Here is a 20,069-nt window from a genome sequence, read left to right as displayed (position 1 = left end):
CTTCACTTTGATCCTTCTTATCTTTGCATCCTAGGAGAGGCTGAGCTGAAAACATTGAAACAGTGAATCAGTGAGTCAGCTATACTGAAAAATAGGAATTCTTATGGGAAGTCAGTGAGGGCATGCCAATGGTCAGTGAAGAAAAACCTAAGAACCCCTCTCTCTACATCACTATTCAAAATCACCCTGTCCATAAACTGCTTCTTAATCTCACTACATATGCTAAGCTACATTCTCAACAATCCCTCAGAAAGGCCAAATGTCCTCTGTATTTTAGTTCCATCTCTTAACTGGAATAATTTATTTGAACAAGTAGATTGTATGTAACTATGACTAGGATAATGCAATGTAAAAGGTAAAGGTAAAGGTATCCCCTGTGCAAGCACTGGGTCATGTCTGACCCTTGGGGTGACGCCCTCTAGCGTTTTCTTGGCAGACTCAATACAGGGTGGTTTGCCATTCCCTTCCCCGGTCATTACCGTTTTACCCCCAGCAAGCTGGGTACTCATTTTACTGACCTCGGAAGAATGTTAGGTTGAGTCAACCTTGAGCCGGCTGCTGGGATTGAACTCCCAACCTCATGGACAGACAGCTTCAGACAGCATTTCTGCTGCCTTACCACACTTACCACAAGAGGCAATGTAGTTAACCTTAAAAATGCAATTTGAGAAAATCCTTTTGGGAGAAATTTGGAAAGATGCCTTATCATGAAAAAGTGCTAGCCCAGACAAAGTCATCCTATTCCCTCTTACCTCTGCCACTTCTTGCCGTGTGATTTTGGTGTCTTCAGCCTGGGCTGTGTGTTGTGCTTCATATAAAGCGATCTGCTCCTGCAACTCATTGGCTGTCCTTGTCAAGCGGTCAACATGAAGGTCCTGTTAAGTCAGACACATCCATGACGTGACAAGCCCCCCTCCTTGCTCCTGTTCCTCATCATTCTCAAAGAACCTCTGAACCATATGAATTACAGAGACAAGAAAATTACAAAGAGAAGAGAATCGGATGCCAATGGAAGTCCAGGTAAGATTATTAGGTCTATTTTGTGTAAAAGTTAATATATAAATGATGAGACCAGACAAGGCAGTATTAAAGTATATAAAAAGACTGTTTTTACTAGGATAACAGAGTAGGGAACACTGAAAGGTAAAACAAGAAAAATACATAACTTATATGTGGTCAATCAGGAGCCCTGCACCTTAGCTGTTAGATGGTGAAGATTCAGAATGGATCTCTCTCTACTTAAAGCAGATCTCTTCTCAAACAAAGGGAGGAAGGAGAATCCTTCTCTTCCTGTTACAGTTGTGGATGAAGTAAACAAGCATGTATGCAATAGCCCCTAAACAATTTTGCATATCTATAAACAGCCCACATGACCCACTCTGCCTGTTCCCACTAGCAACTAGTGTCAACTAATAGTTAACCCTTTCTCTGACAGGCAGTGGCTGACTCTTGCTAAAAGACAGTCTAACAAAATGTAGTTTGGAAGGCTCAAAAAAGCATTTGATGACAGTGGGCTTCTAGGCAGAAGCAAATGGTTTGACAATACTGAGTGGGAGTCCTGTCCTAGGGATAAGGAGCAGAATAGCAAATAAAAGCAGGAGACAAAAGGAATAGTGTGAGATGAGGTTGGCAAAAGCTGTGTGGACCTGAGGAGAAAGGATTGTAAGCCAATGGGGGAAATTATATGTGGCCCCAGTAAGTGTAGTGATTGCTTGGTACCTGTTTTTGCTTTTCCACTTCTGCATGCATCCGCTCCACCTCAGCCTTCTTCACTGTTCGCTTCATTACAGCAATATCATCCCGTACATCTTGGTCCATGTTCTGCATGTAGAACAGGCGCAGAGACAGATTTTCCATCTCTGTCTGCATGGATGAAACTATGAGAAAAAAACAGGAAAAAATATTTGCTGGTGCTAAAACCACATCAAAAGGGCAGAAGCAGTAAGCCACACAAGCAAGATGTAAGAGAAAAGGAGACCAGCTCGAAGATTCTGATTTCAATCTGCACTTAAGTTCAAGTCATGCAATCAACTAAAACATGAAAAGGCCTGCTCTATAATAAGGCCACTTCTGTTTACAAGAGGCTATGTGGACAGGCCCTAGCCAGTTGCTCCATGATGTCTACTCAGGTAAGGACCTGCATATTTTGCCTGTGCCCCAACATCATATGAAGCTGCCCTATATGGAGACTAGCCCAGCTATCTCTTCTGCATTTGGCAGAGGTCTTTCGCAGTCCTGCTGTCAGACAGGTCAAGAATTGGCCTTGGAAATTTAAGTACACAAAGAGTTTGCCCAATAGAATCTTTCATGGTCAGATATCCAAACCTCAGGCAAACAACCAAATATTAAGGTACCAAATGTCACTCCTTCAAATTTATATATTTTTTAAAAAATTTAAAACTTAACAAGTGATATGACCATATATGGTTATGTTGACTCTTCTCATAATGGTGAATGGCCTGGAGGGGGCGGAAAGGGGAGGGGCCCCAGTCATAAAAATCCTTGGAGGCTGAGGCTTGTCACAAGCAGTAGCAACTGGAGACCACGTAGGTTAATACTCTTATTTTAACTTCTGCACTAGGGGATGGCAGTGGGTGACAGAGTGGTGGATGCCTGCCCCAGCCCAGTGTAATAGGCTTCTGGGTTGCTAGAATGCTCCCCCCCAATGCACTCTCCAACATATAACTCATGCATCAGAAGAGTTTCTAATTCTGGAAGTAGTTGTCATCAACATCAGAAACATCAGAAACAGTGTTTGGGGAAGAGGAGCACAGAACAGGTAAGCATTCTACCATCTTTGATCTGTGTCCATAATTGCTGTTGCTTCTGGGCTATAAATCTTATAAAATGGAGTGCATCTTGGGCTCCCTGAATTTATCATGGATGAAGGATAGAGTGTCCTCCATAGCCATTCCTCCAGATTTTCTGTTAGGGGATTCCATGTCCAATGGTACAACTATTTACTGGTAGAGGTCAGTTTATCCTGGCCTCCTCCTTTTCTTGAGGATGTACCATCTGACTCAGGCTCAGAGATATTACAAACCTTAACAGCATGTGACATTTGCAGTGCAGAACTAAGTTCTGAATTATAGTAAGTCCACTGAAATCAAAGGGGTTCTTAGAACTATTCAGCTGTGCTTAAGATTGCTAGTTACTGTATTTCAGCTGGGTAAACTAGTGACCAGCTAACATAGTAACAATGAGCTTCCCAGAGCAAAATTCAGCTTGTAATCTACTGATCACCAACTATAGCTGCATGAATATGACCCAACATTTATTAGATAATTAAGGCAAGATGGGTCAGGGGCATGGAATTTTCACAGCCTGTTCTATTAACAGGGAGTTCAACAGAGCACTGATCATGAGCAGTTTTGCAACACTTTGCCATATTTATTTTCACAATGTATAAAGGATAAGGAACAATCTGTCAGTGAAGAAATGTCACCTTTCTTGCGTTCATCCTCAGTGCTCTGGAATGTCCTTTTGTACATGCTTCTGAGGTCTTGCAACTCTTCCTCTAGCTGACGGCGGGTCATGGAAATCTGAGTATGACAACTGTGATTCTTCTCCAAGTCCATTTGCAGCTGGGCCAACTGCTGCTGGACTCCATACAAAATCACACCAAGTTCCTCTCTCTCTTTCTTTGTGTTCTTCATTAGAACGGCCTACAATCACACAAGGGAGGAAAAGGGCTTGCTCACTGTGACACGAAAAAAACAAGGAGAGGGAAATCTAACCAAATATACCTTACCATCTCACGAAGCTGCTCCGTCTGCTTTTCGATCTGTTTACTGAGGTAGGTCTTTAGGGCAGTTTGAAATCTTTTCATCAGAGGCTACAGAAAGAAGCAAGGGCCAACAATTAGTGGTAGAAACACTTGTCAACAATTACAGTTCTTGTACTAACTACATGTACTATATGAGAAGACAATACAGCCCATGTAAAACCTTGTAACAGCTTACTTAAATGATAAAGCTAAAACAAAAAAAACCTCATAAACTTTCACCAAGGCATCATAAAAGGCGTGAATCCCAAGCAAATATATTATTTCTAACCTATTGAAACCACATCAAACATGGCTAGATCAAACTCAACATATATGTTGCCAGAGCTGTGTGAAGGGATCTAACAAGCTAGAATTGTAACAAAATATCTTTGATTTTTCAGTGGCTCTGCATTTAGATGTCATGAATGAACCATACAAGTATACAGATGTCAAATCCTCGATTGCACAAGTTCCCTCTTGCCTCCTCCCATCTTTGTATGTGTGGAGCTTAAAATTGAAGATTTGCAAGTTCAGGGAGCTTTAGATCTAATACTGAGTTGTTGCACTGGCTGAATTTGAGCACCTAAACAAATTGGGAAGTTGGATCTTTCCCAGAAGCCAGGATTTATACTAGCAAAAAAGCCTGTTGTATCTCAAAATACAATGGCCACTAGGCTCCCCCCCCCCCCACAGGCAGGCCAGCTGAGTCCTGGAGAAGACTCGATGGGCATTTTGGGGCTGGGGAGGAAGCGCTCGTGGGGACTCTGCTCCTCCCCCCACCACCCCAGGCAGCCCTGCTGTGGCCTGGCAAGACTACCACTGGAGCTGCTCAGGGAGATGGGAGCGCTGGCGGGAACTGGTTCACCCTCTCCCACCCCACCCCACCCCACCCCACCCCACTCTCACAGTACCACTGACACCTGGTGAGGCTGCGGCTGGGGCTGCTGGGGCAGGGGTGAACACTGGTGGGTGATCCCTCCCTCCTTCCCCACCTGCATCCCCATGGGGCCTGTAGTCCCAGGCCCTCTGCCCTCCCTCCAGTTCCCACTCACCAAGCTGGCACTTCTTCCATATGGAAGAGGATGGAGGGAGATGCAGCCAGGGGCGGGACACCTTTCCTAATTGGCCTTTCCTTGGAAGGATGGCTAATCAGGGATGGGACAGCTGGGACAAACTACCTGATTGGTAGGTGATGAGTCCCAACTCCTCCCAGCACCCTCTTTCCATTTTATTTATCTGTTCAGATACATTTTTCCCATAAAAAAGCAATTGCTGATAAGGAAAATATTATAATACATCAACATTAATTGCCATTCATTGCATTTGTCCCTGAATGATTGTGTGTAACCGTTTGACTTCCAAATTTGGCTACCAACATTAGAACTATTTCTTGGGCTCTGGTCTTACATGCTCAGGATCCAGCACCACCAGCTGTGTTTCCTCCTCTGCTTCTTCACTTCCTTCAGACGCCTGCTCAACCAAACGCAATATTTCATCCCCGTTATCTTCCAAAGCTCCACTCCTACTGTACTGTGGAGTCATCAGCTGAAGAGCAGAACAGGGAGGGAAGGTAGCTTCTCCATGAGACATATATTTGGAAGAGAGATCAGTGACATAAGAGACAGAATGCATTGCAGTAAGTTAACAGTATTTTTAGAAGAAGGAATTTATCCTAGGGAATTTTATTTTATGCAAAGAGACTCAAGTGCTTAACAGTAGGTATGCCAGCCACAGCCCTTCCTTAAGTAGTATAGTTTTGCCACAGTTATCTGTTCTCTGATCACATGCAGCCTGGATTACAGCAATGCACGCTGTGCAGACCTGCTTTTGAAGACTGTTCGGAAGCTTCAGCTCATGGAAAATGTGACAAAAGGATATGATTAATGAGATCTTACCAGATTTAAAAGAACTACACTAGGACTCACCTCCTGACACAATTCAAAACTTATCAAGCCCTAAATGGTTTGAGGTCAGGTTACTTAAAGGTCTCTCAACCTCATCTGAATCTTCCTAGCAGCTAAGACTGTCCCTACAGTCCCTATTTGGTGTGCTTCTGTCAGATGAAGTGATGGGGCACACATACCCAGCTTCCAATAGGGTACATCTTTCTTAATCCCCCTGCTTCTTGGTGCTGAGAACAACTCCGGCTATCCCCAACCAGCAGACAGAAGTCAGAATTCAACAAAAACACCACATTAATCTCACCACACACAACAGAAACAACAGTGGCCTCAAAGAGAAACCAACACAGGAAACTGTGTTGGAAACTAGAGGCAGAGCCCACTGCACCCAGGAATACAATAGCACATATACCTGCACTGTGACTTTCCTGGTTCTGCCCCCCCCCCCTGCTCGACCTTGAGATCCAGTGTGGTGAAGTGGTTAAACAGTAGCAGACTTCAATGTCAAGAGCTGAGTTTGATTCATGACTCCTCCTCCATATGAAGCAAGCTGGTTTGCCAACCTCCAAATTGGGGGCATAGAGACCTTAAGGAAAAACAACTCATATCCAAGATAGAAAGAGAACTGAGAAGGAAGGAAGAGAAAGAGGAGGATGGAAGGAAAGAGAAACAGAAACAGAGAAACAGGGGAAGAGAGAGAGAGAGGTAGAAAGAGGTAGAGAGAGAGGTGTTTGGTTGAGGCTAGGTGCTGGAACATGAACTGTGTCCCTCCTCTCAACACCCCACTGAGAGGTGATAGGTGGCTGGTGTAGTCCATGGAGTTGACAGGAGGGAGGGAGGGGAAAGTGGGTGAGGTTGTGGGTTGGGAATGTGTTGGATTACTTTTAATTGGTGTTTTAGATGTAAGCCACCTAGAGCCAGCTGGCCAGAAGTCGCAGTGAATAAATGGCATAATAAATAATTAAATATCTAAATAATTAAACAAACCTAGTTCCTAGTTACTTGGGCTAAAATCTGCCTTCCACAAATTACTATGAAAATACCACTGCTATTAGTTTATATTTCTGATGATTCAACTGACTTGAATATCCAAAGCATCTTAGTAAACTATCCATGTACACTAATAATTAAAAAATCCAGGCAAGAAATTCAAAATTGCAGGGTAAGCATCAAGCAGCATTTAAAAGCCAGGGTTAAGTGATGCAGTTATTTACATTAACTGGATCAAAACTTGCTGTAATAATAAGCCATCCTCAACAAGATTCTGGCTAGTACGTGAGGCAGCGATGTTCTATATTCTTGGTACTTAGTGGGCAACAGTGAGAGGGCTTCTGGCCCCACTGGTGGACCTCCTGATAGCACCTGGATTTTGGCCAATGTATGACACAAGAGTGTTGAAATGGAAGGAACATTGGCCTGATCCAACATGGCTTCTCTTATGTTCTTACCTGACTCCATTTGAGCGTCTACCACCTGGGGTACATCAGATCTCTGGCTGCTGGCTGCTGAAGACCGAGAAAAAATCTCTACTTGTTCTTCACCATACAAGCTAGAAGGAATTCTGCCTATGGCAATCCTCTCAGAGGAAACATGGTATAGCTTTTCCTGAAAAAAAATCTACTATCAGAGCTGCCGAAAAGGTATTCATGTTTAGAAAGTGGGTTGCCATACAAATATTTCATGAAAAGTATCAGGGAGAGTCACTTATTCTTGTTGCTTCATGAGGACACTGGAAAGCAATGTAAAGGAAATATACAGGATGAGGGGGTTGGAGGGACTACACATTTCCAGATGACACCAAATTGGGAGGAGTAGTGAACACCTCAGAATAGTCAATAAGATCTGAATATGCTGGGAAAGCGGGCAAATGAGAACATGGTGCAATTCAATAAGGATAAGTGCAGAGTTCTACATCTGGGACACAAAAAATTAGAAGCATGGATGGTACACTTCTGGGTAACTGTGTTTGAATTAAATCTTGGGGTACTTGTGGACTGTAAGCTAAATATGAGCAGACAGTGTGATATGGCAGTAAAGAAGGCAAATGTAGTCTTGGGCTGTATCAAGAGAGGCATCAAATCAAAATCACAAGATATCATAGTCCTGCTGTATACTGCATTAGAATCATAGAATCATAGAGTTGGAAGGGGCCACACAGGCCATCTAGTCCAACCCCCTGCTCAACGCAGGATCAGACCGCCCCTGGAGTACCATGTGCAATTCTAGAGGCCTCACTTCAAAAAGGATGTGGACAAAATTGAGAGGGTGCAGAGAACAATGAGGATGATCTAGTGAAGCCCAGGTGGCCAAATCGGACCCTTAGTGATTCGAGTCCTTTGATGATAGGGGAGGAGAGAAAACTTTAAAGAGGCATGCTTTGTATAACAACTTGGGAAATAATTATTTTTTGGGTTGCCTGCATGCTTGAACACCTATTTGTTGCTCCAGGCAGTTTACATTTTAAAAAATCCTGTCCCCAGGAGAAGGGAGGCAGGTATGAGGGCGGGAGATTGGAGGCGGAGATAGGGCTTATTTGCCTTCTCGCCTCCATACATTTCTTTAGCGTGTGGCCTGCTGGTTGCTCTCCTGTAGCTCGTGCTTTTTTGGTTGGAGAATCCACCTTATCGATTCCCCAGCAAGCGCATTAAAATGGAGGCTGTAGCTAGTGGTTTGCTGCTTGGACACTGGATATTGTCAACATCGTGCAAAATGCCAAAAATGTAGCATCTTCACCAGGTAAGCATTTCACTATATTTATGGCGTGGAGAAAAGCCCAAAATATTCTGAGAGTTATTATGGCTAAAAATAATTGGTTTATTTGTTTAATAGAAATGTGATGATGGTTTCTGATGTTATGGCTTTTTCTTCCTCCTACCAATCATTTCTGATCATGGAAACTTCGTTACTGAGGCTGAAGGACCTATGTAGAGTACTAGTAGGAAGGGGTGAAATCAGTCTCCTTTGCCTCTTGCATGACTGATGTTGTGCAAGACTGGGACAATTTTATTCCCTTCTCCATCTCCAATACATCCTGCTGACCTTTATGGTTATTGCTCCATGTAGGTCTCATGAACCTGGGAATAAATTGTCCCTGGGTTGGAAAGGATTCCTGATGAGAGGGGAATATGCAATGGTAATCTATGATCCGTGCAGTGGATCTAACCTGCCTGCTAACAAAATATTATAGTTCCAAGCCCCTTGGCATTATTTTAAGAGTAGGATTAGGACTAACACAAACTCAGGGACTTCTAAGGGCTTTTCTGCACATCAGTCAAAATAGCAGCACATATCCTGCACGCAAACGCACAATAGTACATCATGCCCCACTGGCCCTCCTCACCTTCAAGCCATCTCGCCTTTCCAGCCGCTTTTTTGTGCGTTTTACCCTCCTCAGTAGCGGTTGGAAAAGGCAGAAGAGGGAGCAAAGCGCTGTAGACGTGCCTTGCAGCGGCCTGTCACTCAATGTAGGCAAATCTGGTTCAAAGAAAGTATGCTTAATGTGTTCTCATGTACCAGTAGCAACCCAGGAAGAAGTTGAGTCCCTGGGCCTGTCAGCACCCTTCCCAGTATGCCACCAAAGAAGCCACTTGACTTTGATCAGAGGAGCATTGATTATTAGCTCTCACCTGTTTTTCCCTCTTCTGCCTTATTTAACTATTTTCAAAAGAACTTAGAATCATAGAGTTGGAAGGGGCCATATAGGCGATCTAGTCCAACCCCCTGCTCAACGCAGGATCAGCCCTAAGCATCCTAAAGCATCCAAGAAAAGTGTGCATCCAACCTTTGCTTGAAGACTGCCAGTGAGGGGGAGCTCACCACCTCCTTAGGCAGCCTATTCCACTGCTGAACTACTCTGACTGTGAAAAATTTTTTCCTGATATCTAGCCTAAATTGTTGTACTTGAAGTTTAAACCCTCTCCTCTGCAGCCAACAGAAACAGCATCCTGCCCTCCTCCAAGTGACAACCTTTCAAATACCTAAAGAGGGCTATCATGTCCCCTCTCAACCTCCTTTTCTCCAGGCTGAACATTCAATAACTTGCAACATCAGAACTACCTCTTGATGGTGACCTGCGATGACACATGAACAGCCCATACAGCCAGGAAAAAGAAGTTCCCTATGCATCATGTCCACAGTCACTCACCTCTGCAAAGGAGGGCTCTGTGAGTTCAGGAATGCCTGGTCCTGTTATGCTTGGCACACTCATTTCTTCTAGGAACCTTTCTTGTGTGATTGCTATAGGGACACCTTCAGCCTCTTCCTCCATGGTAACTGTAGGAGTACCTCCAGCCTCTTCCCCTGCCCTTTCCTCCACAGCAGCCCTTGGGGCACCTTCTGTCTCTTCTTCCACAGCAGCTACAAGAACACCTTCCTTCACAGCAGCTATAGGAACATTCTGCCTGTCTTCCTCTTCTGTAACAGCTGTAGGGACACCTTCTACCCCTTCCTCTGTAGCAGCCATAGGAGCACCTCCTGTCTCTTTCTCCTCAGCAGCAATAGGAACATTGTCCACTTTTTCTTCTATAGCAGTTATAGGAGCACCTTTTGCCCCCTCTTCGACAGCAGCCGTGGGAACACCTTCTGCCTCTTCCTCCCTGGCATTACTATCTTCTGGCTGTAATAACAAAAAGTAGTTGAAACCTGAACACTAAAAAGCAGCATTAAAATAGTCCATGTTCCATCTTATACGATTCAGCAAAACGTGAAAGCTGAACTTTGACTACATTAGCCATACTGACTCAACTGTGATTATTTGGAAATTCAGAATTTTAAGAAAAAACTAGAAATGCATATTATTCATATTTCTTTATCATAACATAGCATAATCTTGGGTGATGGGAAAACCTAGAAACCAAATAAAATATTGTTGGGAAATAGAGAGAGGGAAAGAGAAAATGGCAAAATAAAGTATTATGTTAACCTGTGAAATGCAAATTTACAGGATTGGTTCTCATCTGACAAGTCACAAATACTCACTACCAGGGCTATGTCATCTTCCTGCTGTGGGCCACTTGTATCTTCCTGCTGTACAGCCTTTTTGAAAAATACACAAAGGAAAAATACTCTGTAAATGAATTGGCACAGTATAATTTCACCTTTAAACCTTACTGTATGATACAACATCTATGTACCATTTATATATAGTATACGCAAAAATACTGAGAACTCAATGGGATACAATGCTATATAGTCCACACTCCAAAACAGCCAATTTCTCCAGGTGAAATTCTTTTTCATCTGGAGATCAGATGTAATTCTGGAAGATCTACAGGCCCCACATGGAGGTTGGCAAGCCCAACGGGAGAGTAAATTTTCACATACACCACTGACCCCAAAGCCATTGCAAGGAATGGACAGTCAGTACTGTATCCCCTCAGCTCGTCAGGAAGTGGTCCTAAACTATCCAGCATAGAATTGCCTCTAGGGGAAGTCACCTGACTAGCCTATCTGCTCAAGTTAGGGCCCTCCTTTAGGAGTTACCTCTTCTTCTTTTACCTCCTCCCAAAACAAAATGAAAAATGGAAATTATGGGGGGAAATATGATAGTCAAAAGTGACTGTAAATTATGATTAGTGTTAGAAGTAAAAACAATTAACTGATCTACTAAACAGGAAGGAATGTTTTTAACCTCATAATTTTAGAATAGTACCAAATTTCTTTCTAAACGAGGAATCATACACTCACTGCTATGGCCACTCCATCTTCTTGATTTGGATCACTTGGGTCTCCCAGCTGGGCATCCTAGTACATAGCAGGAGAAACAAATTGACACAGTGAATTTAAACTTCAATGCACTTTACATATGCCATGTCTCTTCAATACAAATATAGCAAAGCAGAAAGACCCCTGTGTGACTACTGCAATGCTGCAGTTTCTGCTGGAAATATCTATCCATAATATCCATCTATCCATCCATCCACTTTTCAGATTGCAATGTGCCATAAGTAGTCTAAACTTTAAAAATGTATCTACTCAGGGCAAATAAATGGCTGTTAGTTAAATAAGATGAAAAAGATTTCAGTCCTACAAACTAACATCGGAACAAAAAAGATGCCTTAACTAGATTGTATTTTGGATTTCTCTACACCAAACTGAGTATATGGGCCTCACTTAGGCCATTAAAACACACCCAAACATTCATCATTGTTGTTCTTAAAGCATCTCTGCATTTTAAGGTACTCTTGAAGCATGAAAACTTTGTAATGGACAGAATGCTGCTACTCATGTCCAAGCCATCTGGGGTCTCAGGCAGCTGTCTTCTAGTGGCGGTAATAGCCCCTGCCAACACTTAAATCACATCTCAAGGCACATTGTCTTTATGAATATATCATCTTACTCCCTACCATTGCCTTCAGAATTGAATCACTGTTCTCATAGTGCTAAATAATGCATCTGGAAAAAGTAAGTACAACTGAAAGAGATATAAAAAGAGTACTTTCTAACTATGTACATGCATATTTGGGAATGCAGCTTTGGACAGGCATTTTTATTAGTGCTTCAGTAGATACAGTCTGGCTGCTCAATTCCTGAAGGCTAAATACTCCATGGTAGCTACTTAAGAGGTGGGGGAATCACAAGAACAGAATCAACAGATTATTCTTCCCATAGGTCTTCTACATTTTCCAGTCCAGCTACAATAGCACATATATTTTAAAGAACCCATGTATATATATTTTTTACAAAACTATGTGTGATGATGAGTTAAATAACAATTACAAAGCAATCTATATACTTAAGGTACTAAGTATATAATAATATTTCCATCCTTCAAGGATTCATGATGTCTTCCTTCTTGGAGCCCTACACCACTGACTAACATCCATACTACACCATTCTAGGGTAAAAAGGTAAAGGTAAAGGTATCCCCTGTGCAAGCACCGAGTCATGTCTGACCCTTGGGGTGACGCCCTCCAGCGTTTTCATGGCAGACTCAATACGGGGTGGTTTGCCAGTGCCTTCCCCAGTCATTACCGTTTACCCCCCAGCAAGCTGGGTACTCATTTTACCGACCTCGGAAGGATGGAAGGCTGAGTCAACCTTGAGCCGGCTGCTGGGATTGAACTCCCAGCCTCATGGGCAAAGCTTTCAGACGGCTGCCTTACCACTCTGCGCCACAAGAGGCTCTTCTGTCCTTCTTCCACAGCAGCTACAAGAATTCTAGGGTACTCAGTTCCAATAGTTGAGGTGCAATCTATCTGATTCAACCAGTATACTGTTTTAATATCCAACATATTAAAATCCTTGTAAACATTACCACTTTGTCCGTTGCAAGCAGCTCTTCATTTCCATCGTCTGCAGTTTGTCCATGTTCTGATGCAGTGCTTTATTTTAAATTAAAAACAATATTTTAACAGACTTAATGGTGCATGTTTTTTAAATGGTATGAATTTGGGGAGGGCATCATGTCATGCTATTTTATTAGACATCTCCATCAATTGGTAAACCACCAATATATACAAGCATAAGAGCAAATACTTGCTCCTATCCCATCTCACCAAAGTAAATTTGGTGTGAAATTCACAGTGAAATTTAAATGCCCCACAGAGATAACAGACCAGAAACAGACCTGGGAATAATAGCTTTTACTCCTTTCCACACACATGTGAAATTGGAGGAAAGGAAGAGCTGTGCCAGTGTTTGTCTCTTGTGGTCCTTCCTTGCATACCCAGGGAATTGCTAATTGCCACTGTGGGATGGTAGGTGAATTTCCTCCAGGCCAGGCTGGATTCTGGATATTTTTGGTGGAAGAATCACTTGGGCATGAAATTAGGGTCACCATGGGTAGGCAGGTAGTTGTGAGTTCATGCATTGTGCAGGGGGTTGGACTAGATGACACTGGAGGTTCCTTCCAACTTATGATTCTATTAATCATTTAGTGCTAGACTTAGGCCTTGGGACAAGATATAGGGAGATGCATTTCATAAAATGGAAGACTGAAGTAAAATTCTGAGTGATCCTAAGAACTAGTCATGTGGAGATAGAGCAGCCTAGTTGGTGATGGCCCAAGAATTGTTCTATGATGACTGTGTAGGAAGGTATGGAATGAGGATTTTTAAGGGGATGGGAAAGGGAAAGGGAGTCAAAGTAGAGGGATGCTGTTTTAAAAGTACTCAATTGGATGTGGTGAGAATGTCATACAATATTGGCATACAATATGTTTAAAGAGCTCTGTTTGCAGAGAAATATTTTCTCATCCTTTCCCACTATAAAATGTCCCTTCCTCTGCATTAAGGACAACAGCCGGTTGGCCTAAGTGGATGTATTGCCCCACTACGAACACTGATTCCTCCCACTTTCTTTTTTTAATCAAGCATCCAAATTAGTTTCATTTCCACTAATATAATTAGAGTTTCTTCTCAGAACAGGCAAAAGAAAAAAACAAACAAACTGACAGTCAGGGATCTACAAAAGTAGGGCATCAAACTTCACTCATTAAGCCTACTCCAACTCTGCCTACAGAAAGTTCCTTTTGGTGGACTTTAAAAAAAACAACAACAACACTATTGCCCTTATACATCAGCAACTCTCCTATTTAATGGAGTGTTTAAAGAAGTTTATGAGGAATGTGTTGAAACATCTGCACTTTATTTCATGTGAGGTTTTTTTTTTGGGGGGGGTGGGGGGTGTATATACACTCACACATATATACACACTGCAAATACTTGCTCCTATCCCATCCCACCAAAGTCAGTTTGGTCTGAAATTCACAGTACTTTATATACTTTACACATACACAAACACACAGAGAGACTTAGTGAGAGGTTTATAGATGTTTCAGTTGTTTATCAGGAAACCAATGATTTTCCCATCCATTCCATCCTGGAGAGACAGCAAGCCCCCCCCCCCCCCTTTAGCAAGGAAGGGAGGCTGCTGCCCTGCTTTTGCTTCAGACTACATTTATACAGAATCATCTTAATGTACCACAGCATTCCTGGGGCTACCAAGCATCCCCCGGATGCTTTCCCATAGCAGTTGCATTTGCTTTGGAGAATAGCGCTGCAATTACATTTGTGGGATCCTTGTCGGGCAACAACTTTAAAATGGCAGCCGCATTTCTTCAGGTACCGAGGGACTGGACATGTCGCCACGTACCGCGAAAGGTGATTATATTGTCCTTCTGCGGAAAACTCTTCATGACCCCCCTGCCCGCCCGCCCAATCAGACCCGATGGACGCACTCTGGAAACCAAAGGCTTTTAAATGCTCTTAAACTCGTTTCCTTTCTTGCTCACCCTCGGCTCGCTTCCATCCTCTCTTCTGTTGCTAAGCGACGCTATCAACATCCAGAAGCCAGGTCCCCACCCCGGTCTCCCCGGATGATACCAATTGCGGAGAGGGGATTTAGCGGCAGCGGGAGAAACTATTGCGCTCAACCCGTTCCAGCGGTAGGAGGCCACAGCACGCCGCGATAATCATAGAGAGCTTTAAAAGCTAGAGTGACTCATAGGGTGAATTTCCGGCAAATAATTAATGTCGCTCATTAGTTTAGCCTCTGTTCGATGACTGAAACCAAATAGGATTGTATTAGGAGTGTGGGAAATGACTCTCGTGCCTAAACTGTCATATCAAAATACAATAACAAATGATAACTTTATGGAAAGATGGATTCGAGAAGGATTTTCTCCCATTGTGTGTGTGTGTTTTAACTATTTTAGCCCACAAATGCTCATAGGTTTCAGAAGACAGCTGTTTTGGTCTGCGGCAGAAAAGCCTACTAGCACCTTATACACTAACAAGATACTAACAAGAGTAATAAATGAGTGGTCCTTTGTGTGTGTGTACTTTTACATTTGTCTTGTTAACAATAGTTATAAATCAATAAATAGGAGTCTTATGGCACTTTCCTCCCACCTTCTGACTGGGAAATAAGGACCCAGTCTCTGATCTCTACCTCTATTCCCACTCATATTTGACAAAGGGAGCTTTGACTCTCAAAAGCTTGTGCCTCACAAATCCTGTTAGTATCTTGTTAGTGTATAAGGTGCTACTAGGCTCTTCTGCCGCAGACCAAAACAGCTGTCTTCTGAGACCTATGAGCATTTGTGGGCTAAAATAGTCTTGATAACCTAAGAGTTCAGCTGTGTTCAATTAGCGTTGCCATCCTCCTTAGGGTGTCTGGAATTCTGCTGGAATTAAAACTGATCTCCAGAAATCAATTTTCTTGAAGAAAATGGCAGCTTCATACTATCTGTTCTAGGTGACATCCATCCCCAAACAACCACTTCAGCAGTCACTACTACAAATCTCAGGAAGTGTCCTAAACCAGAGTTGCCAACCTTTTTTTTTTTTTAATGTACAGCAGGATCAAGGAAAAAATCCCAACACTGGCTAATTCCTGTAACTGGATATGCAAGGGATTAAAAAGATTATGTTCTACTACTGATCCTTGGTCCCTCTATTACTGCAGCGTGAGTACAAAGCACTCCATTATCTGTTATTTTTTAAAATATCACAGATTAATCTCATGAAATTATACAATTATATTCATAATAAAGTTTAACTGCAAAGGGAAAACTATCATGTTACTTGCTTTGTTTTAAAAAATTGTTTTGCTTAGATCAACATTTAAATCTGAATATATAAAAAGGAGTTTTTTCTCCTGAACATTGGATAGACAGGTGGGTTTTCCATTTCCTTTATGTGTGGTGAAAAATTTATCTTCTACCATGGTATTTTGTATTCTAATAGTGTCAAGCTTGAATAGATGTAATATATATTTGATATATTTTTTTATTTTTGTGTGATGCTCATTTTAGCATTAGTGGGTTTTATACATTCTTTCCAAATTGGAGGTATATGGTTGTCTTCAATATACACCAGTAGTGTCCTTTTTTCCTTGTAAAGGAATGGTATAACCTGCGGGTGGCATTCTTATTTTGTATTTTGGATGATAGTTCAGCAGAACATATTAAGAACATAAGAAGAGCCCTGCTTGTTCAGGCAAGTTATCTACCTAGTCCAGCATCCTGTCTCACACAGTGGCCAATTGATTCCTCTGGATGGCCAACAACAGTGCATGGAAGCTCTTTCTCTGATGTTGCTCTGGGATTCAGAGGTTTAGTGCCTTTGAATGTGGAGGTTCTCTTCAGTCACCATGGCTATTAGCCATTGGTAGACTTTCTCTAATCCCCTATTAAACTTGTTAATTCCTGTGGCCATCAGTACATCCTCTGGCAGCTGTCCACATTTTCATCACTCTCCGTATAAAGAAGTATTTCCTTTTGTCTGTCCAGAACCTACCACCCATCAGTTTTGTTGAATGCCCTTGAAAGTTTTTATATTTTGGGACAGGGAGAAACATTTCAATTGTGAGCTCTCTCCACCCCATGCATAATTTTATAAAGCTCTATCATATCCCCCCTTAGTAATTTCTTCTCTAAACTGAAAAATCCCAGAGTCTTAAGTCTTTCCTCATTAGCAAGGTGATCCAGAGCCCCTAATGATCTTGGTCTCCCTTCTCTGTACCCCCCCCCAAAAAGTAGGCATTTCCTTTTAATATTTTTCCTCTATGTGGGTGTATGGCATGTGGTGGTCCAAACTGTATTCTGGAGTGCAGTGGGCATTTCCTTATCCAATGCTCCCTTGAAGTACATGCCTCTTGTGAGTAGTCCAAAAAGGAGCTCATGATGCAAGAAACTGTTTAGACCAGTAGTGTCTGCTGGCAGAAGACAGTCTTCAGAATGTGGGGATATGTCATTTTGGGGTCCAAAGCTAGTTTCAATATTGTTGGTTGAATTAATTCACGAATAAGAATGAATAAGGAATAACCAATTCAGCCTCCTCTTTTGGATTGTATCTCTTATGATTTCAGTTGGTCTGTAACTTTTTAAATAATGGAGAACAGGATATGTACTTTTAATTCTCTTCTCTATGAATTTTTTAAAATAGTAACTAAGTAGCATTCTTTTCTAAAATAGTAACTAAGTAGCATTCTTTCTAAATAATATATAAAGGTACCCCCTGTGCAAGCACCAAGTCATGTCTGACCCTTGGGCTGACGCCCTCTAGCGTTTTCTTGGCAGACTCAATACAGGGTGGTTTGCCATTCCCTTCTCCAGTCATTACCAATTACCCCCCAGCAAGCTGGGTACTCATTTTACCGACCTCGGAAGGATGGAAGGCTGAGTCAACCTTGAGCCGGCTGCTGGGATAGAACTCCCAGCCTCATAGTCAGAGCTTCAGACAGCATGTTGGCTGCCTTACCACCCTGTGCCACAAGAGGTTCCTAAAATAATATATATATCTTTAACCGCTCCTGTGACGCGTAATAAATAAAAGAGTAAGCCCTAAGGGGGAGGAGAAAGGGCGGGCTCTGTCCGGTATAAAAAGTCGGAGGGCCCAATCAGGAGTGCAACTATAAATTACACTATAAGCTCCTGATTGGGCCCTCTGAGTGTCACTCGCCTTGCCCGGCCGGGGACTCATCGCACACAAGGAGAAGCAGCCTTCCCCGTTGGTGAGTACTCCTGCTGGCTTCCCCTCACCCTCACGAAAGGAGCAGGGACGCTTCCCTGCGCCCAGAGAGAGAGACACACACACACACACAGCCTCAGCAGCCAAACACCCCTGGCCGCCCCCCCCCCGATCGCTCCCCCGCCACTTCCGCGTGCCCAGAGAGACACACACACACAGCCACCCACCGTGCTCTTCCACTCCTTCCCCCACCCCACACACACACACATTCCTCTCTACCCCCTCTTCCCTCGCCACCTCCCCCTCGCAATTTGCCCCCCCTCGCGATTCCCCCCCACCCTTCACACATCCCCTGTCCCCTCCCCTTTCACCTACTTCTCTGCCTGCCTTCCTTTCTTCTTCCTTACTTCCTGACTTCCTGTATTTCTCCTTCTCCTTCCTGTCTCTCTGTCTCTCCCTCTCACTTGCTTCCTGTCTTTCTCCTTTACTTCCTTTCTTTCTCCCTTCTACCCATCCCTTCAACCACACCTTGCCCTTTTTTCTCCCTCCCATACCTCCTTTCCTCTTCTTCCTTCCTTTCCTACAGTCTGCCTCCCCATCCATTAGCGCCCGCTGTATTTCTTCTACAGCGGGTTTAATTTCATATATATATATATAGAGAGAGAGGAAAATCAGATAGATAGATGGATGGATGGATGGATGGATGGATGGATGGATGGATGGATGGATGGATGTAATCCTTGATGTGTTAAACTTTAAGCCTTTTGAGAAAGTTAATGTAGATAAAGCTCACCTACAAAAAGAAATGGCTGTCATTCACAGATTACAAACATTAGTACGGGCTGGCTTAAACAATGTCTGAGGTCTCTCTCATTATTTGTAACTGTGCTGTGCTGAACATTTGAAGATAAGGGTTTCTCTTCCCAGCTTTCTCCAATCTATCTATCTCTCCAATGAGAATTTGACCCAGGGACTTTCCGCACTCGTCCAAAATAGCACAATGGTTACAAATTGAAATCGCTACAGTTTTGCCATTATGCACAACGTTGTTGACAATCTGCAACACTCCTGAAACCGATCCGCAAAAAGCGCTTCGTTGTAGCGCTTTCAGGTAAATCCCCAAAAGTGGATTCACCCTCCGGTAAGCGCTACACTCCTGCAACCAATCTGCAACACTAGCGGGAAAGTTCTGTGCGTTACCATTGTAGCAGTTCCTGCAAAGTTCCTCCTCCTGGCTCTCTCCTCTGATCTTCCGGCGAAGAGATCACCATTTTTTTTTCTCCGAGCAAGCGGAGATCAACGCACCGGAAAGCCTTCGTGAGGCTTCCCTGGCTACAGTCCCTCTGTTTAAAGTCACCAAGCACAAGCAACACAGAGGCCCGTTTGCTGGTTTATTTTCCCTTTATTTTTCACACTATTTTTGGCCAAAAATTGCGCCCGTGAGGGGGGGGGTATTTTTTTTTTCACTCGGGGGGAGCGTGGCAACGATGAAACGGCAGCTCAAACACCACCTGCTAGCTGGATGGGTCTCTCCGTTGCAACGAATCAATGCAGATTCATTGCAACGCGTGTGTGTGTTTTTTTTCTAAACTTTCCTTAAAGGGAAAGGGGCTGTTCGGGAGCATGATAACGCCGCCCATTGGCTGCTTGATGGCCAGGGGCGGGACACAGCTCGGCAATATCGCTTCCTGGCTAGCGATTTTTGCCGAGACCGGAAACCTGTGGGAAATGATAGAAACGCAACTGGATTCCACTACAATAACTGGCAATTTCTTTACTAATGCATTTTGTTTCTGCTAACATATTAATACCAGGAAAGTACTAAGTTTAAGTATCTGAAACAGTAATCAGAAGCTCTTGCTATCATACATTCGATGAAGTCCATTATGTTTATAATTCATTTAGTAACTTTATAGCCCACCTTTCTCCTTGATACCAAAGTTTTATGATAGAATAAATTCTGTCTAGAAGAGATAAGAATGCTTTCTT

At 43.0% G+C, this 20,069-nt stretch overlaps 2 protein-coding genes and 1 long non-coding RNA gene across 5 annotated transcripts in view; 2 read left to right on the top strand and 1 right to left on the bottom strand.

Moving 5' to 3' along the window:
• The window catches only part of CCDC40 (coiled-coil domain 40 molecular ruler complex subunit), a 36,873-nt gene extending 21,821 nt beyond the window's left edge, over nucleotides 1-15,052 (bottom strand). For 2 of the 3 annotated variants that reach the window (XM_077328181.1, XM_077328183.1), the window contains exons 1-11: nucleotides 14,900-15,052; nucleotides 12,923-12,989; nucleotides 11,353-11,409; nucleotides 10,645-10,701; nucleotides 9,812-10,282; nucleotides 7,116-7,272; nucleotides 5,174-5,343; nucleotides 3,752-3,835; nucleotides 3,446-3,665; nucleotides 1,720-1,877; nucleotides 753-875 (exon numbers count right to left, since the gene is read on the bottom strand). In XM_077328181.1, coding sequence (XP_077184296.1) covers nucleotides 753-875; nucleotides 1,720-1,877; nucleotides 3,446-3,665; nucleotides 3,752-3,835; nucleotides 5,174-5,343; nucleotides 7,116-7,272; nucleotides 9,812-10,282; nucleotides 10,645-10,701; nucleotides 11,353-11,409; nucleotides 12,923-12,989; nucleotides 14,900-14,916 — 1,581 coding nt within the window. In that variant the 5' untranslated portion in view covers nucleotides 14,917-15,052. The remainder of the gene's footprint in view (nucleotides 1-752; nucleotides 876-1,719; nucleotides 1,878-3,445; nucleotides 3,666-3,751; nucleotides 3,836-5,173; nucleotides 5,344-7,115; nucleotides 7,273-9,811; nucleotides 10,283-10,644; nucleotides 10,702-11,352; nucleotides 11,410-12,922; nucleotides 12,990-14,899) is intronic. The other variant, XM_077328182.1, reaches the window with a different exon arrangement.
• On the top strand, nucleotides 866-3,790 carry LOC143832974 (uncharacterized). Its single transcript, XR_013229469.1, has 3 exons — nucleotides 866-2,129; nucleotides 2,582-2,779; nucleotides 3,660-3,790. It is a non-coding gene; the product is annotated as an uncharacterized LOC143832974 (long non-coding RNA).
• TBC1D16 (TBC1 domain family member 16) overlaps nucleotides 14,942-20,069 on the top strand; it is an 81,362-nt gene continuing 76,234 nt past the window's right edge. The window contains exons 1-2 of the mRNA XM_077328186.1: nucleotides 14,942-15,052; nucleotides 15,967-16,075. The gene's annotated coding sequence lies outside the window, so the exon portion shown is untranslated. The remainder of the gene's footprint in view (nucleotides 15,053-15,966; nucleotides 16,076-20,069) is intronic.

This window comes from Paroedura picta, chromosome 3 (assembly GCF_049243985.1).
Source record: "Paroedura picta isolate Pp20150507F chromosome 3, Ppicta_v3.0, whole genome shotgun sequence".
Classification (NCBI taxonomy): Eukaryota; Metazoa; Chordata; class Lepidosauria; order Squamata; family Gekkonidae; genus Paroedura; species Paroedura picta.
The sequence above is the reverse complement of the archived record's forward strand: the minus strand, read 5'-3'. Positions and strand labels throughout refer to the sequence as shown.